General features: G+C 49.2%; 1 protein-coding gene across 1 annotated transcript in view; it reads left to right on the forward strand.

The window, feature by feature from the left end:
• LOC134148809 (collagen alpha-1(I) chain-like) overlaps positions 1–17,611 on the forward strand; it is a 114,983-nt gene that overhangs the window by 48,141 nt on the left and 49,231 nt on the right. The window contains exons 6-7 of the mRNA XM_062591304.1: positions 10,271–10,532; positions 10,617–11,101. Of these exons, the coding sequence (XP_062447288.1) occupies positions 10,271–10,532; positions 10,617–11,101 (747 nt within the window). The remainder of the gene's footprint in view (positions 1–10,270; positions 10,533–10,616; positions 11,102–17,611) is intronic.

A 17,611-nucleotide genomic window follows, 5' to 3' on the forward strand; every position in this document is an offset into this window, starting at 1 on the left:
CTGCATCCCCTAATGTGGTGGGTATTGTGCTGGTTTACTTAGTGTATGTTGACTTCACCTATTAAATACCAGAATCATAGAATGATTCTATGATTCTGGTGTTTAATATTAATAATTTAATATTTTTTTAATATTAAAGTTTTTAATTTAATTTAAATAATTTAATTATATAAAATAAATTATATATAAAATTAATATTAATTTAATTTATTAAATAATTTAAATGATTAAATACCAGAATGCTTTAGCTTCTGTTATTGCAACAGCTTACAGCCCCTGGATATGTGCAACTGGCATAAAGAGCCTTTAAACCTGGTATTTGGGGAAAGTGGAAGTGGACTTTAAGCCCTGCCTTCCCATGGTGTTCTTCCTCTCCTGGTGTCATTCTCCAGCTTTGCCTAGATTTCTTTTCGCTGCAGTTTAAAATGAGGTTGAATTTTTATTTTAGTGGCGACATCAGTACTTCGCAAGGCATTAAAGCTCTTTCCATTCTTTGCCTTGTAAAGCAGAGGCCAGGCCCGTAATGAGCTGTTTGCCGGCGTTTTGATTCTGCTGTGCTGCTCTGCTCCCCGAGGAGGTCCTTTAGCTCTGAGCCCATGCTCAACTCCAGTGCAGAGACAAAAATAAGTTTCCTATTTTGTCCTGTTCTAGCACTTAAAAACAGGTGATTTTTTTTTTTCCTTTGAAGAACTGGCTTTTAAATCCATGACTTTGTGGAATTGTTCGCATGTGGCATGGTCCTGAGGATCTCTTTAAGCTGGGTCTTCCCTTCTGCCTTTACCTGTTGAATGATTTCTGGCTAATGATGTCCGTGTGCTTCTTGATCTTAATCATCCAGTCCTCCTGAGGCCCCTGAGAAGTAATGAGGGGTTGTTATCTTTCATTAATTTCCCTCTTTGGAAGATGTGCAGAATAAGGCTTAAAAAGTTCTCTTAAAAGTGGACTTGGCTGAAACTTTTCAATACTGTTGTTCCATTCATTGCAAAAATAGATATATTTTAAAGAAATCATCTCTTTGAATTTATTTTAATGGACTTGATAGGACCCTTGCACCCTCTCTACCTGAACTTCAAGGTACATTTAGGCATCAGATTTTTTTTTTGGGGGGGGGGAGGGGGGCAGAGGGAGGCAGTAGAGGAAGGCTCCTCTGTAATAGCCCCTTGAGTTGAAGAGCTTTCTTGCTCCAGGCATTCACCTGGCAGCCCCTCAGAACTGGAGATGGCAGGAGCAAGGGGGGCAGATGAGGAAATGTCCTGCCACAGCTTAGTAGCACCTCCTTCCTAAAAGCTTGGGGGTGATTTTCCGTGCCCAGAGGAGGTGTGAGGGGGTCTCTGCCTGGTCTGCCAGTGCTCTAGGGACAGAGAGCAATAGTTTTCAGTGGTACCACTGTCAAACACAGCACTCTTAGAAAAGAAAACATCACCTGATGTCCACAAGATGATCCGCGTGTGGAACCAGAGTTGCCTGTGCTGTGACCAGAAGTCGTGGTTGCCCTATGCTTTGGCAAAAATGCCAGGCCAGTAGTTGCCAGTGACTGTAACAAAGATCATGTCTGCTGCCCCAAAACTGATTTGACCATTGCCTGGCCTGGCCGGCCCCTCTCAGTTGGTGAGAAGTGAGAAGAAGGCTCTGAGGACTTTGTGTGACCATCCCAGCCCAGGCCACTGCTTATCCCAGAAATGCTTCTCACCCTGTAAATGCCTGCTAAGAAGCATGACTCTGTGCTTATTTTAGATATGGCTGTGCATGGCTGGCTCTGCATTCCACCTCTTCTAAATAAGAGTGGAGAATGCAAAATAATCTTAGCAAGTTTTTTATTATTATTATTTTGCCATAGCAGCTTGTGCCCTGAATTCCTCCATCCTTGTCCTTTGTGAAACCGTTAAACCCCTGCAGTTGGGAAGCCGTCAGCTCCCGTGTTCTGCATATTCCTTCAGCTCCCTGGGGTCCGTTTGCTGCAGCTCCCGCGTAGCTTTTAGCAGACGGCAGTAGGCCAGCACACGCTTTTTGATCTGGTGCCCAAATGTTTCCTTTTATGGCTCAGGCACTTTTATTTCCTTGCTGTACTGTTTAATTATTAGCAAAGGTCTTGTCCAGAAGAAAGCTCTGGATGAAATCTGTTGTACATGAAATCTGACTGTTGTAGAGCAAATGGGGCTCCTGCCATCAGGCTCCTCTGCCCCCTGATTCCATCCCCACGTCTTGGGATGTGACTATTCAGCTTGGCCAGAGCTGCAAGCCCCTCTTACAACTTTGAGATTGGAGATGGGGACAATGTCATGGTCTCCAGGAGGGAGCTTGTAAGCAACAGGCCTCTATTTCCATAGGGCAAGACTTTGCTGTCTAATTAAATGAAACTAGAAAAATACCTGTTGCAGTTCCTTGCATCTACGTGTGGTCTGATACTGGCTGCTGTGAGATGGGAGACTGCAGCCCAAGTCTTGGTACCCAGATTACAGAAGCCTAGGGCAGGTTTTGGAGCCACAGCACTTCTCTTGTGTCTCTGTCGTGCTCATCCCTTCAGCCACTTATCTAAAGTGTAAGGCAGACACGTGGCTGGTGCCTCCTCATGCTCCAGGTGGCCCCTGGCAGCTCCCCATGCTTTTCTCCAAAACATTGCCTAGGATTTCAATGGAGGTAGTGCACAGCAGGCTTTCCTCTTTCCCCAGTCTCCCAGTTCCATCGGTGCTGGGACTGAGCAATTATGAAGCCCTCTTAAGGGAGGGTGTCAAGAAGATGGGATCAGACTTTTCTCAGGGGTGCCAAGCAACAGGGCAAGAGGTGTTGGGCATAAACTGAAAGGCCTGAGTATGCGGAAAAACTTCTTTACTGTGTGCTAATAAAAATTTCAGTTGCAAAATAAAAAGCCAAATAGGTTTCTTTGGGGAAGGCTGAAGAGTACCTCCACACCACTTCCGCAGAACAGCACTGGAAATAGCAAACAAAAAGGAGGGGGGAAAAAAAAAAGAAAAATCAAAGACCTGGAATGTGTCACTAACATGACTATGACTATGAATTGCAAAAAAATATTTTGACTTCAAGTGGCAAACAGGCCCACTCCCCATCCCTGTAGTCTCTCTCGTTCTTGTTGAATTTACTACATGCCGAAGGGAGGGGTCGGGAGGTAAAGGAGTGCCCTCCTCTGCCTCTCCCTGAGATGGGTTTTCAGCCCTTTTAAATTTCGGGTGCTCTTCAGAGGGAGGTGAAGGCTTGCAAATAAAACCCGGGGACAGTGACTGTTCTTGCTGATCAAGGATGGGCTGAGCGGCCAGGCACGAACAGCGGGTGCCTGGTGGAGACGTCGGAGCGTGTCCTGTGCAGCCGCCCTCGGTTTTGCTGTAGCTTGCTAAGAAATTATGCAACTAACAGACTGCGTTGTTCAGGGAGGAAAATGGGCGAGCGGCTGTTAATTAGAGTGCGTTAACAGTCATATGGGAATCATCCCTGGGCAACGTTTGCCCAGCTCAGCCCAGCTCAAAAGTCCCACGCACAGGGGTTTCCTTGCAGTCCCAGCACTGCTCCGCTCTTCCTATAGGAGGAACGTGAGAAAAATGCCGGGGGCGTGCTGGTGGTCCTCGCTTTCCTGCCTCCCCTCTGTGTTTTTAGCTGCAAAGCAACGAGCAGCTGCTGTAACGACTGCCTTTGGGCTAGGTTATGTCCCCAGAGATGAGGTTGTTCCTCTGGCGACTGTAACCCGCGGGCAGCGCGAGCGACGGGGCAGCGTTGCTGCGGCCATCGGCTCCGGGGCTGAGCTGCCATCTCTTACCCCTCCAGGAAGGGTAGGTCGCGGGGGATTTAGTGCCTTATAATTAACAGCTAAACCTTTGTTTAAGATGTACAAATGATTGTTTGGAGTTGAATTTTGGCCAGTTTGGTATTTGATTTCTTTCCCACAAGAATTTTGTAAAATAGAGATTTTTTTAAAAAAAGGGTATTGATTTAAAAAAAATCTATTGTTTTGGGGTCTGTGTGCTACAGCTCCTCCCTAAATACTGCTGGTTCCCAGGCCTGTCTGCATCCAGTCCTACTACTTAACTAGAAATGAGTGAAGTCTAATGACATTGGGGGCAGGCAGCTCTTAACTTGATTTGAAATCTGGCTTATGTGCAACTTCGAAGAGGCCTCTGAAGGATTTCACACTAGTGTAATTGAATCCATTAATTCTGATATAAAGGCTAATTCAATTCAGGGTGTTTATGAATGTGGGCAAGGGGAGAGGCTTCAGGGGCAGCCCAGCTCCTTTGCAGGATATCAAGGCCCTTCTGGAGAGCTCTGCAGCTGTTGCAGCCCCAAACTTGATCCTGGGAGCATGGGGCAGGTGGGAGTGATTGCACCCAGGTGTGCAGAAAGCCAAGCCCACCTTCTAGTCAGGAGGAGCTTTGGGAGAGAAAGCCCAGAATATTTCCTTCCAAGTGCTTGGTTTGCGTCTGAGCCTGCCATGGAGATATCACCAGGTGATCTAGGTTTTAAATTGCCCAAGTGCTCTGGGCATAGTTCCACTCTCATCCAGCAGGAGCATCTCAGCCATAGTGCTCAGTGCAGCAGGCCTGGATGCTGCTCCTGTGCCACCAATGCTCTGGCGGGAACAACCAGAAGAGAGAAGGATTTTCAGGGGTCCCGTGTATGTATCTAACATGAGGGATAGCCACGTAAGTGCACACAACCATAGCAATTGCTGATTGCTTTCAGATGGCTTCTGCGTCAGCTGAGGGAGGTTCTCAATGGGCTAGCCTTGCTGAATACTCTCTACTATTAATGCAAGCTGCCGTTAACCCCTTGGGTTTTCCTCTTCCTGAAGGTCAGTAGTGCCTTGTGGCATGGAAAAGGCAGAGAAATGGCAAGCTACAGAATGGAGATACAGGGAGAAAGCCCATCTTTGCTGTCCTTTCTCACCTTGAGTCCAAGTGCGAAGAGGTAGAAGGTGTATACCTGATGGTGTCCACAATGGGAAAGCCTTGGAGGATCCTACCTGGTCCTCCTGAGAGCTTGCCTTGCCATAGTGGCCTGGACAAGGAGTGCTGAGCTGTCCCTTCCGTCTCAGTTCCCCCCAAGATTCCTGGGAGAGCCTGGATGCTGTGTGCTGGGTGAGGAGCAAAGTACATTGGGTCTAGAGTCTTTTCCTCCTTGTTTCTAGCTGCTGGGTGCCCTAGGCAAAGGTGAGGATACAGCTCACCATAGCTTGCCATCTTGCTCCAGGCCCTGGGTCACCAGCTGTTGCCTGGTCCCACCAGGCTGTGGATGAGCAGTGCTAGCTGCTTCCCAGCTCCTGTGTTTCCAAGCCTGGCTTCTGTCTTCCCTGAAGGTGGCAAAACCACTGTGATTTAATTGGCAGCATATTTTAATTTGTTCTGAACTCTGCAGGCTAGTTCACCATCCATTGGTGTTTTGCTCAATGGGAACTGCTTCACTGCAGCCTGTCCCCTTCAGGAGCTTTGCTCTGATGACTTTGTGCAGGATTTTTTTTCCATTTGCTTTCCTGGATCCCCTTGAATATTACCCAGCTGCTGAGTGCTGTTCAGGAAATGCATCCTTTAGCTTTCGTTGCTCTTCAGGGCTGCAGTGGTAATGAGCTTGTCTGGTGATTGAGCTGCTAGTTGACTAGTACCCAGGGGAAAATCTGAGAGCATCTAATTGCCAAAGCCAGCTAAAGGGAGCTGGCTGGAGATGAAGCAGGAGAATTTCTTTTCAGGGAGTCAGCTGTCACGGAGGCCAAGAGACATGACGTGCCAGCAGGAGGCTGCATCTGATAGCCACATTTGCAGGAGGCTCTTGTTGGAAATGTTTTGATCTCTGTATCATCCCATTTCTGCTCTCTTCCTCTCCTGGGGCTTTTTTTCTGCTTGGTGCACATGGTCACGGGTCAGCAAGCTCACGCCCCCCGGGAGGCACGAAGGGCTGCTCTGCTCCACGGGCAGTTTTGTTAGCTGGTAAAGCAGGTGGATGAGGCATGAAGGCTCCACCCTGGAGAGGCTCCCAAACCCAAGGAAGTTCCCTTTCAGAACTAGAGCCTTCCCAGGCCTTCTTTTCCTTTTCTAGCTCACTTTTCGTTCTCCCTGCTCCTCTCCCGTTTCATGCATTTTATCCTTCAGTTGCATCCCGTGCAAGATCACCAGGCCTTGTTCGTGGTGTCTCTTCTGTCCTATCTCAACTTCTACTCCTTGGTGCTAGGTTGCCACCTGCCTATTTAATACCTGCTCTAGGTACCTTTATTTAAAAATAGGGCTACCTGTGCTGTTTGGGACATAAAACTCCTGATGCCAGAGGAATGCTGAACATTTGGTTAGGGTGGTAGAACTGCCTGGAGGAACAAAATAACATGGAACCAGAGGAACGAGGATCAAGGAAAGATCAAGGAAAACAGTTCATCCCCTAGGTGCCTGTAAGCACAGACCTGTCCCCATCCTGAATAGATGAGCCTTGCTGTCCAGGGATGCTCCTGCTCCTGATGCCAGCTGGGGCGCAGAAGCACTAGTTGCAAATCACTGAGCACCGCTACCCTGCATAGTGTTAAAGCAAAATTGCTCTCTGGCGAGGTATAAATGCTGTATTCCTTAAAAAGAGTTTATGGAGCCAGGGGAAAGCTAGAGCGTGGGAATGGTGGACAATTTCCTCCCCCAACTCTCCTATGCATTTAACTCCAAATCAGCAATGGCTTTAAAAAAGCCAAACAGAAAAATGAAATCTGCGGTGCGCTTGGAACCCAGCCATGGTGGCAGAAGGGAGCTGGGGCTGGACTTTGCGGTAGCAAATTGGGCAGGGCCCAAGAGCATCCCCGGAGCAGGATGCCACTCTGCAGCGCAGCCTTTCCTACACCTCGGCCTCCCTACGCGCCCGGTGCTGCAATGAAGCTGCCCTGCCTCTGGTTGGCTTTGCAAGCCGCCGGGCTTGCCAGCGAGGTAAGGGGGCGGCCGGGCTCTCCTCCAGGCTCTTCCGTGCGCATCTTACCCGCGAAGCGGAGAGGCACACGGAGCTCGTTTCAGCGTGAGCCTGTCTGCTGTGATTGGGGGGCCCAGGGTGATTCCGAGTTATTTGATACTTCCTGAATGTTTCCTTTCCCAAGTGCCTATCTGTTAAGTGGCTGATACTTGTATAGACACAACCTTATTTTTCTCCAAAATAATACGAAATCTGCATATTTGAAGGTTACTAAATGATGTGTATTGAACTGATTTTTAGCCTCTGTGAGGAGAATAATGACAATGTATTAGTTAGATGTTAGGCAGCATGTCCTGTGCGAGGGAAGTGCACCGTATGTCTGTCTCATGTTCATTAACCTTTTCAAGCAAGGAAACCTGAGCGTCAGGATGGCACGTGGAAATCCTCCTGCGACCTAGGCGTGAAGCTCTGGGAACTCACTTTTGGCAGCTTTTGTTTTGAATCAGGCTTGTTTTGCCAAAAGTCGCAATATGGAGTCTGAGGAGACCATCTTGGCTCAGAGAAATGTTGCTGCTTGGGATCAGTATCAGGACTTCGTTTAGTAGCTGAGGAAGCAGTGTCAGTGGCTGTTGGCCCAAAGTCCCTCCCCACTGCAGCTGCAGTGATCTTTGGAGCAAGAGGCGTCAGATCAGGAGGAGGGAGCGAAGAGTGGACACAGCCCTTGAGGCTCTCTGCCAGCATGGGGAAGTGCCAACCCTTTGCAAGAGCAATTCATCTCTTCTGTGATCTTTGCGAGGAAATAAGGGTAATTACGGGCCCTATTACTAGAGCCGCTGGTAATTCAGCATGTCTGTAGCACTGAATTGGTGAAAGCTTGTTGTGACACTTCGATGTGGTCTGGGATTAACTCCTCTGGTTTCTGTGCATGGTCTTAAATCCATCCCCAGCCCCTTGCAGTTTACCTGCCGCAGCATCAGATGGACCAACAAAAAGTCATGGGAGTTGAATGATGCACTGCGGACCTAGCCGATGCCTTCATGTCCATGTAAACGTGGAGGCGATCTACCAAAGTTGTTGGATTTATGTCAGGGTGGTTTATACCCATGGCTGGAACTGGCAGGATTTTTGAGCTGTGCTGATTTTTCAGGTGGATGCTGATTTGCCCTACGTAGAACTTCCTAGGGGGGAAGCACTTGTTCTGAGTAAATTTTGGAAGGAGGGAAATTGTCAAAATACTTCATTTTGATGTTTTCAGAAAAACAACAAGAAATTTTTCTTTCCTTTTTCGTTTGTGTTAGGTTTTCAGCTATAAAATCACTTCAAATCAAAGCAAATTATAAGAAATCATACGTACTAAAGACAGACCCCCCCAAACCTTTACAGTTGAAAAGAAAGCATTCCAGTTGTTTCAAAACCAAACTTTTCAACCTTAATGTTTCTTGAAAATTTTCACCTTACATCCCCATTCAGGATGGGAAAAATTCAGACATGTCCGTTCTGGTGGCATGGCAGAATTACTACTCAGCCCTAGCCAGGAGGGTGCTGAACTGCTGGGTAGGGCTCTGTTTTGGGAGAGGAGGCTGCCTGATGGAACTGTTGTCATCCTTGGGGTGTCCTGGCTCCAAGAGCAGCTCCTGGACCCCGAAACATGACCTTCCAGCAAAGTGAAGGCTTCAGCAGAGCTTGCCTCCTTTCCAAGGGTATGGGGAATTGGGATGAACGCCCGCGTGGAGCTGTTCCCCCACACGTGCCTGCAGCCCTCGCCTGCAGAATTTCATGGAAATTGTTGCTTTCCTCGTTACCCTCCATCCAAGTCCAGCTTGGCATGGTGCAGAGCAAAATCAGAGCCAAGTAACAGTGGGTTCAGTTAAAGGAAGTTATGGTGGAAAGGGTGAGCAGTATCTCCTTGCACCTCCCTGCTCCTGTGCCGCAGCCCCAGAGCCACGCGAGGCAAGCGTGGGCCTGCATCTCCCTCTAGTGACTTTTCTGAGATCATGTCTGCTCATCAGCAGCCTTGTGCTAGCCCCTAGGACCACCAGCCAGAGCTGAGGACCCATCACGCTCCTTTTGGTGCCAAGTGGTGGACGGAAAGGATTGTCCATCCTCCACAGAGCTCAGTGGGAGCGTGGAGCAAAATCGGAGCAGGCGGTGGTAGGACGCTGGGCTGACGGCAGTGCCAACAGCTGTTTCCAGAGAGGCAGCTGCCCGTTGTACCCGCCAATGGGCTCGGGTTTGTGGCTCAGGGTGCAAACAACACCTGAGAGAGTTACACTAGCACTGAGTATAAAGCCAGAAGTACATTTTAAACCCAGGTAAATGCTGTAAGGTTTGTGTGGGGGGGTGGTTTCATTTTGTGTTTTGTTTGAGGTCCTTTTTTGCATTCAGAGCTTTTGTCTTGAGTACGGATATTTCTATGAACAGTGCAATTTCCCCCCATCGCTGGATGCTGCTTGTTGCAGGACCAAAAGAGCCGCTGCGCTACCCTGAAGGGACTGCGTAACGTGGCAGCTTAAGACGAAGTGAACCCCTTGCAAGCCCCTGTGTTAATTTAATTTGTCATGGGTGTCCAAAAGGCTCTGCTTTGGCTCGTGTGTGCCTTCCCTTCCCAGCCCCTGGGGGGCTGCCCCCAGGGGTGCTCCAGCTGCTGTGCGGTTTAGGAGGGAGCGGGCGGTGGAGGCTGGAGCTCTGCGAGCTTTGAGATGTCTGTGCCCCAGGCTACCAGGAGCCCTGAAATACATGGAAGCAGCTAATTCAAAGGCCGAGGGGACAGACCAATCCCTGGTATGGCTTTACAGGCTTTGCTTTAATGGTTTAAGTGGTTGCTCCCGGGGTTGGATTCCTGTCATTAAACTATGGGTTCTTCTCTCCCCTCCAGCACAGAGAATTATACCTGGGAGTATTAGGATGGAATGATGAGAAGAAGGTTTTGTGACAAATTTATCCAGTTATCAACAGGACAACAGTCTTTGGTTGAAGCTGAGTTTTGTTTGTATGCAACTGAATTGATCCCCACTGAGCCCCCCCCCCCAGCAGTAAGGGAGAGGTTCCTGCTTGGGGCTCACAGGCTGTGGGCTGCCGGCTCCCCTCCAGCGGTGCTCGCGCTGGTGGGGAATTAGAGTCAGACTGAAGCGAGCAGGGAGAGCACGGGAGGAGGCGGCATGCAGTGTGGTGCTCACAGAGTCCCAATCAAGCCCAGGCACTGCTGTGCTAAGAGTGGGTTGTAAGTACAAGTTGGTCCAGGATTGGGTCAGCTGTGCAGAAGTGTCCTCCAGAACCTAGAACCTTGATGATACAAATTGCTGGGTTAAAAACAAAAAACAACAAAACTTTTTTTGTTTGTTTATTTTTTATTTTTATTTTTATTTTTATTTTTGTTATCCTCCTTCCTTTTCAGGATTCCAGATTCATGGATTCTGATTTGACCGTGGGGCCACACTGGACATGGGAGGATTCGCAGGAGACCCTTGACCTCCAGCCTGATGGAAGTGCCTTGACTTCAGTCATGGCTACTGACGTGCCATCTGCTGAGGAGGAGGAGGGAAGCCTTTCTATTGAGGAGGAAGGCTTTGAGCTGTTGAACTCCACCTATAATAAAATCACTGGCCCTGGCAGGCCAGGGCTCCGCAGGAGTGACCAACCAGTGTCTGGCAATTCCAGTGAGTCCATTGTTGCTGTTACCTCCCTTTTTCCTGAGCATCATCATGATGCTGGAGTGGCTGATGGCACTTTTATCCTCCCAGGAGCCTTGGCCAAAGTAAATAGACCAGCTGCCAAGAAGGAGCGTGCCTCAGATCCGCAGGAGGAGAACGTCACCACGGAAAAGCTGAAGGGTGATGCAGGCTCCCGCATGTGGCTCTCTCCCAGCAAACCCATTGATGCCATTGTTGATCTGGACACCCCTTCTTCCTTCTCCAAAGTCTCTCCATCAGTCAGTCGGACAGCCACCTCTGACAGAAACATACCTAAGGTCTTTCCTGAGTCCCCAGGCAAGGGGGAGGTCAGAAGTATCCTGGAGCATCCTTCAGAAGCTCCAGTTAGGCCTGAGACTGCCACAACCCTGCCACAGGCAGGACTCGGCGAAGGTGTTGCACACCACAGTGTGGCTGGGAGCAAAGCCAAGGGCCTTGCAGACCACCAAGAGCGAGGGGTCCTGCCAGTGGTGGATGGACAGCAGGTTCGCTTGAAGCCAGGACCACCAGGGCTGCCAGGACCACCAGGTCTGCCTGTAAGTAGAGGAAGAGATCACTGGGGGTGGGAAAGGGTGCATGGGGAGATGACTGAAGGCAGCCTGCGTATTGTGGGCTATCTGGAGGCAATGGAGCAACAACCAGAGCAAGTTCGAAGCATCCCTTAGTCCTAAAGCACATGGATTTAGGGGAAGGCAGGGAGGTGTAGACAGGCGAGGTGCTCAAGTCCAGTTGCTGGATTGTTGCCTTTGCTGGTGTCTGTGCTGGTCTGAGAAGGGGCTTTACCTCCTACATATGCTTCTCCCAAGCCTGGGTCAGACCTGTGGGACCAGGTAGTCACCATCCTTCCCCAGGGTATCTGACAGGGTTTGTGGGTGCAACTCTTCCTCCTCACTGTGATGGGTGTTGGGCACAGCCAGCTGAGTGCAGATCCGGGCACTTTGCGATAAGAAACCAGGCAGATAAACCTTCCTCGTGCATGCAGTGTTCATCCGTGCATCAGCCCATTCCCCTTGATAGGCAGCAGGTTTTCTAATCTCGCTCAGGGAGCTTCAAGAGAAGCCAAAGAGGAAGAGGAGGATGGTGTCCTTATCTCCCCTGCCCTAGAGATGGTCTCAAGGCATTTAATCACGTTCTTGATTTTCATCTCATGTGGGTCCTGTTGGCCCGAGCTGGGCTGATGGGCCCTGAATGGGGCACAGTCAATGCCCCGAAGCCTTCTCCAGCCCCCTCTCTGGAGGGGGCCTGTGGTCACCACTGGCATTGCAGTCCTTTGCTTCCTCAGCAATGTGACACCCCAAAAATTGTGTTGAGTCGGAGCAAAACATTTACATTGTCTTGAAATACAATACTTTTTTCAGATTATTCATCCCTTGTATTAAAAAAAAAAAATACTTCTTGTCTTGGTAAATCTAGGATAGATGAAGATTTAGAGAAAAAGTCAGTCTCCATTGAGAAGTATCTGATTTTTTTTTTTAATGATATTTTTTCCCTATTTATTTCTTCAGGTAAAATTATATGCTAATTTTGTTTTCATTTTATTAAAATTCAGTGGTTTTGGCTGTAGAGGAATCGTGTGTGTGACTATCAGTCACCCGGCTGGACTGCTGCGAATGACCGTGAGCTCATTCTCATCTTCTCGCGGTGCACAGCTGAGTGAAAGCGGGCTGGAACATCTCGGAGATCAGGGCTGGCGTTCGGGGTTGTTTCTCAGTGGGAAGCTGTGGATCAGGTCTGTTCGAGCGGCTGTTTTGACAGCCGCGCGCCCGACTGATTGCCACTAAATTGTCATCCTTCGCCTGCAGTTGCCGCATGATGACACCTCGGCGATTTCTCCTCTGACAGCTTCGGCTGGGTCTCTAACGATAACTAACTCGGCCCTGGGTAACGCAGAGTAATCGGACCTGGGGGAGCTCTGTGCTGGTGAAGAGATTAATCCCTCTCAGCCCTCTCTCGCAGACAAAATGCATTTTGTGAACATTCATGGGCGTTCGTCATCAGTGTGTCAGGCCTCGTAGGACACTGGTTAAATTTAGGACTGCCAGCTTCCCCCTCGAGCCATCTTCTCGTTACCGCAGCTATTGCCTGCAAAAAATAGAAGAAAATAGCAAAGGGAACAGATGCTAAAGACGGTGAAAAAATCCCAGGAGTCGCAGAAACGTCATGCCGCTTGACAGCCCTGCTGTCGCTCCGTCAGGGGAGGGAGGAAACGCGGGAAGGGAGTGCGAGAGCTGGGAGAGAACTGTTTTTCCCCTCCCTGTAGAAAACACTGAGATTTTGTTGCGTGCGCGGATGAAAGTCCTGCCAGGAAAAGCAGAGAAAGGCCAAAGCTCTGCTCTTGATGTCGATCAGCTCATGGTGCCGTTTGGTGACGGGGCTTGAACCTGCGTCTCTGACCATGCACGCAGGCAGGCTCCCGGCAGGCTGGACTCAGCCTAAGTTACTCCCCTTTTAGCTAAAACCATTCCTCGAGCCTGGCAACCCTTCCCGAAGCGTTGTCGCCACTCCCAGTACCTTTGTGGCCAAGTGCTGCTTGCCAGGACCGTGTTGGGAACTTCCATCATGGGGCGACTGTAGGTGTTTTGCAACATGTTCAACTCAGGACTGGTGGAAGGGGAAGAAAGAAGCAAAAAGAATAAGCATCCTGCTGTAGTAACCTTTGTTAAAAAGCATGTTGAAGCTTTCCTTTGGAAACTTGACTCAACCTTATCTAAGGTTTTGGTGTTCATACTTTGCACTCAGTTGCAGCACACCGTCAGCTCCTGCTGGGTCACCTTGGGTGTCCCTACCAAGGCACCAGGATGTAGGAGTCAGACTGAGTAGGTGTCTGAAGATGAAATATCAGGTTATTCTTACAGGAAAGGTTTGGGAATAATGTATTTTTAGTGTCAACATTTTTGCTTGTTCCCCCCCCCCACCTTCACTAGTAATGTCAATCAGGGAAATTGTCATGTTTTAGGGGAAAAAAAATGGTGTTGTCATTTTCTGGAGTTTAGCTTAAAAAGCAACCTCAAAAATGAAAACCCTTTTCCTTTCTTTGAGAGCAAGCCCTGAAAATTGTTGGGGAGGGAGGGGCACATGGTGCATAATCCTCCTGAGCGCAGCTCGAGGAGGGGGCACCTGTACCCAGCAAGAGCAGGGAGAGAAAGTAGAGCTCAGAAAAGGAATCTAGGAGAAACTACTCAGCTTCTTCTGTATTTAGTGTCATGAGGGTGACATTCAGACCTGGCTGGTTTGTTGCAGTCAGTTAAGCAAAACAGAGAGATGGGCTCCTCCGAGGGAATCGAGAAGGAGAAACCAGTCCGTATCTCATCGGGCTGTGCCCTGAGCGCCTGGGAGGGGACGGGGTGCGCGACACGAGCGGCGCTCCTGGCGTAGTTCGGACGTGAAGGCAGTGTGCACGTGCCTGCACGTTTACACCTGCCTATGCAAAGCGTCTTTCCCTTTAGTCGCTGTCCCCCCTTTCCTTTTCCAAATAGTGTGCTCAGTGCCAACCTGGAGCTGTTTATGGCTGCTTGATTAATCGCTTCCCCGTTCGCAGCTCGGGGTTTTATATGGGCATTGGGAGTTCTGGATTGCCTCTATATAAAAGCAGCAGCAAAGTCACTGAAGGCTTAGAGGTGCCTCTGGTGCATCTGGATTTCACGCCTGCTTGCGTTTGTGTTTGTGGCCGGGCAGGGGATTGCAAACCCCTGCTCCTCCCTGGGCAGCTTCGCAGTCCCAGGGAACAGCACGAGCTGCAGCTGGGAGACTGAATGCAAGTCCTTGGCTTAGTGGCTGGCAGCTGGTCCTTCTCCAGCTTTGAAAATGGGACCCAAGTTGTTGCTGAGCCTTGATGGCTCTTCCCCTTCCCCCTGCTCCTCTGCTCGGGCTGCTCTTTTGACATGTCTCTTCAAAATGCCCTGGGCTTGAAATACTCATGTCTGGAGGAAGAAAATGTGCCCAGGCTGCCCTGCCCTTGGAAATGCCGAGAGACACTTTCATCAGCCCAGAGCACTTCTGCTCTTGGAGGACTGCAGCAAGGGCAGGACACTTGGCTTTGGCGAGCAGGATTCATCCTGGAGAGCTGTGGCCGGCAGCGTGGCACAGACCCTGTCCCAGTTGTAATGGTCTGTCTTCTATAAAGGCATTTGAGATCTGTGGGGAAAAATATTGTGAGAAGTGGAAAATGCTTATGACTTTAAAAGCTGCTGATTTTTATGATCTTGATAATCCTCCTTGCAGTGATTTAATTGTATTGCTAGTATCTAAAAGCTTATTGGCTTTTGTAGACTCTGTATTTCACATGGGGTTCCTAACAGTTGGTAAGTATTGCCAGGGTTTTCTTTTCCTTCCTTTCTTTCTTCATGTTTCTATTACTCAACCTTAGCACTAGTTGTTTAGAAGCAGTCGTGTTTTCTATTCCTAGACTTAAATTGAATGTTGATGGAGGCGTGTGGTGTCAGGGACAGCGCGAACTCACATAATGGGCAAATGCAAAACCGTCTCTCTGCTTTCCTCAACGGAGCCATCCGTCGGATCATGACACGTACAATTACAGCTGCCGGGTCACACTGGAGGAAGAGTGATTATGTTGCAGAACAGCACTGTGTGTGATTTGCAGAGCAAAATACCAGCTTCCTTCTTTAAGAGATCTTTTGGATCAATTTTCATTTTCTCTGCCAAAATGTTACAGCCTTTCAATTCATTATTCCTGGTTCTTTGTGCCTTTCTTTTTGATTTACATGAAATGACATCAATTTGGGAGGAATTCAGCTGCTTAAGGAAGAGAAATACGTGCTGTCAAATTTTTTGAGAGTGCTGTTGTGCCTATTGCGCTCTCCTCCGCTGTCTGTCATGCGCTAGGACTGTTGGCCTGCAGGATTTCTCTCGTCTGTGTTCATGCTTGGGGTGGATATGGGCAGCGCTTGCAGGGGAAACCGAGGGGTGGCAGCTGGCAAAGGTTCGTTTTTTAGCTTCCCTGGTAGCCCTAGCTGAAGACTGGAGAATGCAGGGCAGTGTGGCGGAGAAGGGCAGATGGAGAAGGAGAGCAGATGAGTGTGGTGTCTGCTAACACCTGCTATTGACCACATTAAAAGGAAGGACTCACTAAACACCTCATCAGCTGCTCTGGTATTTCAGCTGGATGAGCCAACGTGGACCTAGACTACTGCGTTTGCGTGGGATGGTCTAGAAGCTGCACCCAAAATAAGTGACTGGACTCTTTAGTCTGCTGAAAAGGACCCATGAAAGGCAGTACTTCATGAAGTACCTGATTTATCTCAGCAGCAGAACAAGGAAGAGGGGCCTGTGCACTGGGAGCCTTGCTATGGGCCCAAGGTGCCCTCAGCAAAATGCCAGCGGCTCTCTCAAATGAGTAGCAGTTCCACAGAAGTGGTCACTCAACAGCAATCAGCCAGCTCCTTAAGAGTGAGGTGGTAGGTGCTAAACGAAAGGGCCTCCTGGCACGGGGAGGGGACCTTGCTGGTTCTGGTACATATTTTAATCTTATGGGGGGAATTGCTTTATTTTACCTTCTTCAGCAATATTCATGTGTTGAGAGTCAGAGCATTTACCAGCTGTGCCTGACCAAGAGCCTCTGGAGATGAATCAAGCAGAAGCCTGGAGGCCAGTGGGCTTCAGTCTTCTCCACCGGCACTGCACCAATGCCACATGCTGGCACCGGGCTCTGGGCACACTATTTAGCTTGTCCCTGTGTTGGAGTATTGCCCTTGTGGATAAATAAGCAGGGTACAGAAAAGTATTTGTGGTGATTTCAGGGGCACTGTTCTGATGTGAGTCAGCTGAAGATCTGATCTTGGAGGTCTTTTTGTTGGTTAAAAGGCACTTTGGGTGAATTCTGAATAGAAAATGTAAGTGTGTTCCCATTGCTGATGCTTCTCATTTGCCCTTGATGTGTTCCTTCAGTCGGTGGCATGACACACTGGGTGTTGGTGCCCGCCCAGAGGGATTCGGGGTAGCTCTCCATGGGCTCTGGTACCTTAGGAACTGAGGCTCAGTTCTTTAACTCTATTCAAGGCACTTTGGATGATGAAGGTCCCCTTGGTGAAATGTCCTCAATGCCAGAGTTGCTTCTGAACATGCAACTTGGGCATCGTACGTGTCTCCTTGGCACTGAGACCAAAGCAGTAAGTCCTGGCATGGCCCTAGGGCTGCACTGCTTTCCAGGCCCAGCTGGCTCGAGGTTTCACTTTGACACATGATCTCCACTGGGGCCATGTCATTCAGCATCTCTGAGCTCAAATTCCCAGGCTTACTACAGTGATCAGACAAGGCAGTTTGCGAGTGCAGAACAAAAGCAGACTATATTGAAGCCGCCAGACGTGCTAGCTCAGCGGCAGAAATGCAAGCAGATGCTGTGCTGCAGCCCAGCAGTTTTTTCAGTTATTTCAGTTATTGCAGACGTTTCCCTGGTAGATTTCTTTCATCAGGAAAAGCTGCGATCTCCCATCTGACTTTGTTTCTGTCCAGACAGATGCTTCACTAAGCCCTGAAGTGGGGTCGTTGCTTGGCCAAAAAGCACATTTTTGACTAGAGATGAGCCAGATCAAGTCTCATATAAATTAAAAGCTGCAGATGTCTGCATCCTCATCCAAACTACTGTTTGAGTGTGTGGCCACAGTCCAGCTTTGTTATGTTTTTTTTTTTTTTTTTTTTTTTTTTCCTAACAGCTCTGCATTTCCCACCAGGTGTCAGGAAATGTGTTTCTGCTCCCCCAGCTGTGCGGTCTTGGTCATTTTTGCAAGGGATGTAGGAGAATTACTCTACTTGCCACAGCTGTTGGGGCAGAGATGCTTGCTAACAGCAGGGCAGGAGAGGGGGAACAAAACAGCGTATAATGGGGTGCGTCATCTGCTGAGGCAATTCTGGAGATGTTTCTGAGATGCTTGTGCTATTGGTTTCCTCGCAGCGGGAAGCTGAATCAGCCATTTCAGTCCTTCCTTCCTTGGGGTTGAAAGAGTTCTGCTCACAGAGCTGGTCTCCCAGCCAGCCCCAGGCTCTCTGCTGGTCCACATGGTCCTTCAGTACCAGCTTCCTCATGCACAGGG

This window comes from Rhea pennata, chromosome 18 (assembly GCF_028389875.1).
Source record: "Rhea pennata isolate bPtePen1 chromosome 18, bPtePen1.pri, whole genome shotgun sequence".
Classification (NCBI taxonomy): domain Eukaryota; kingdom Metazoa; phylum Chordata; class Aves; order Rheiformes; family Rheidae; genus Rhea; species Rhea pennata.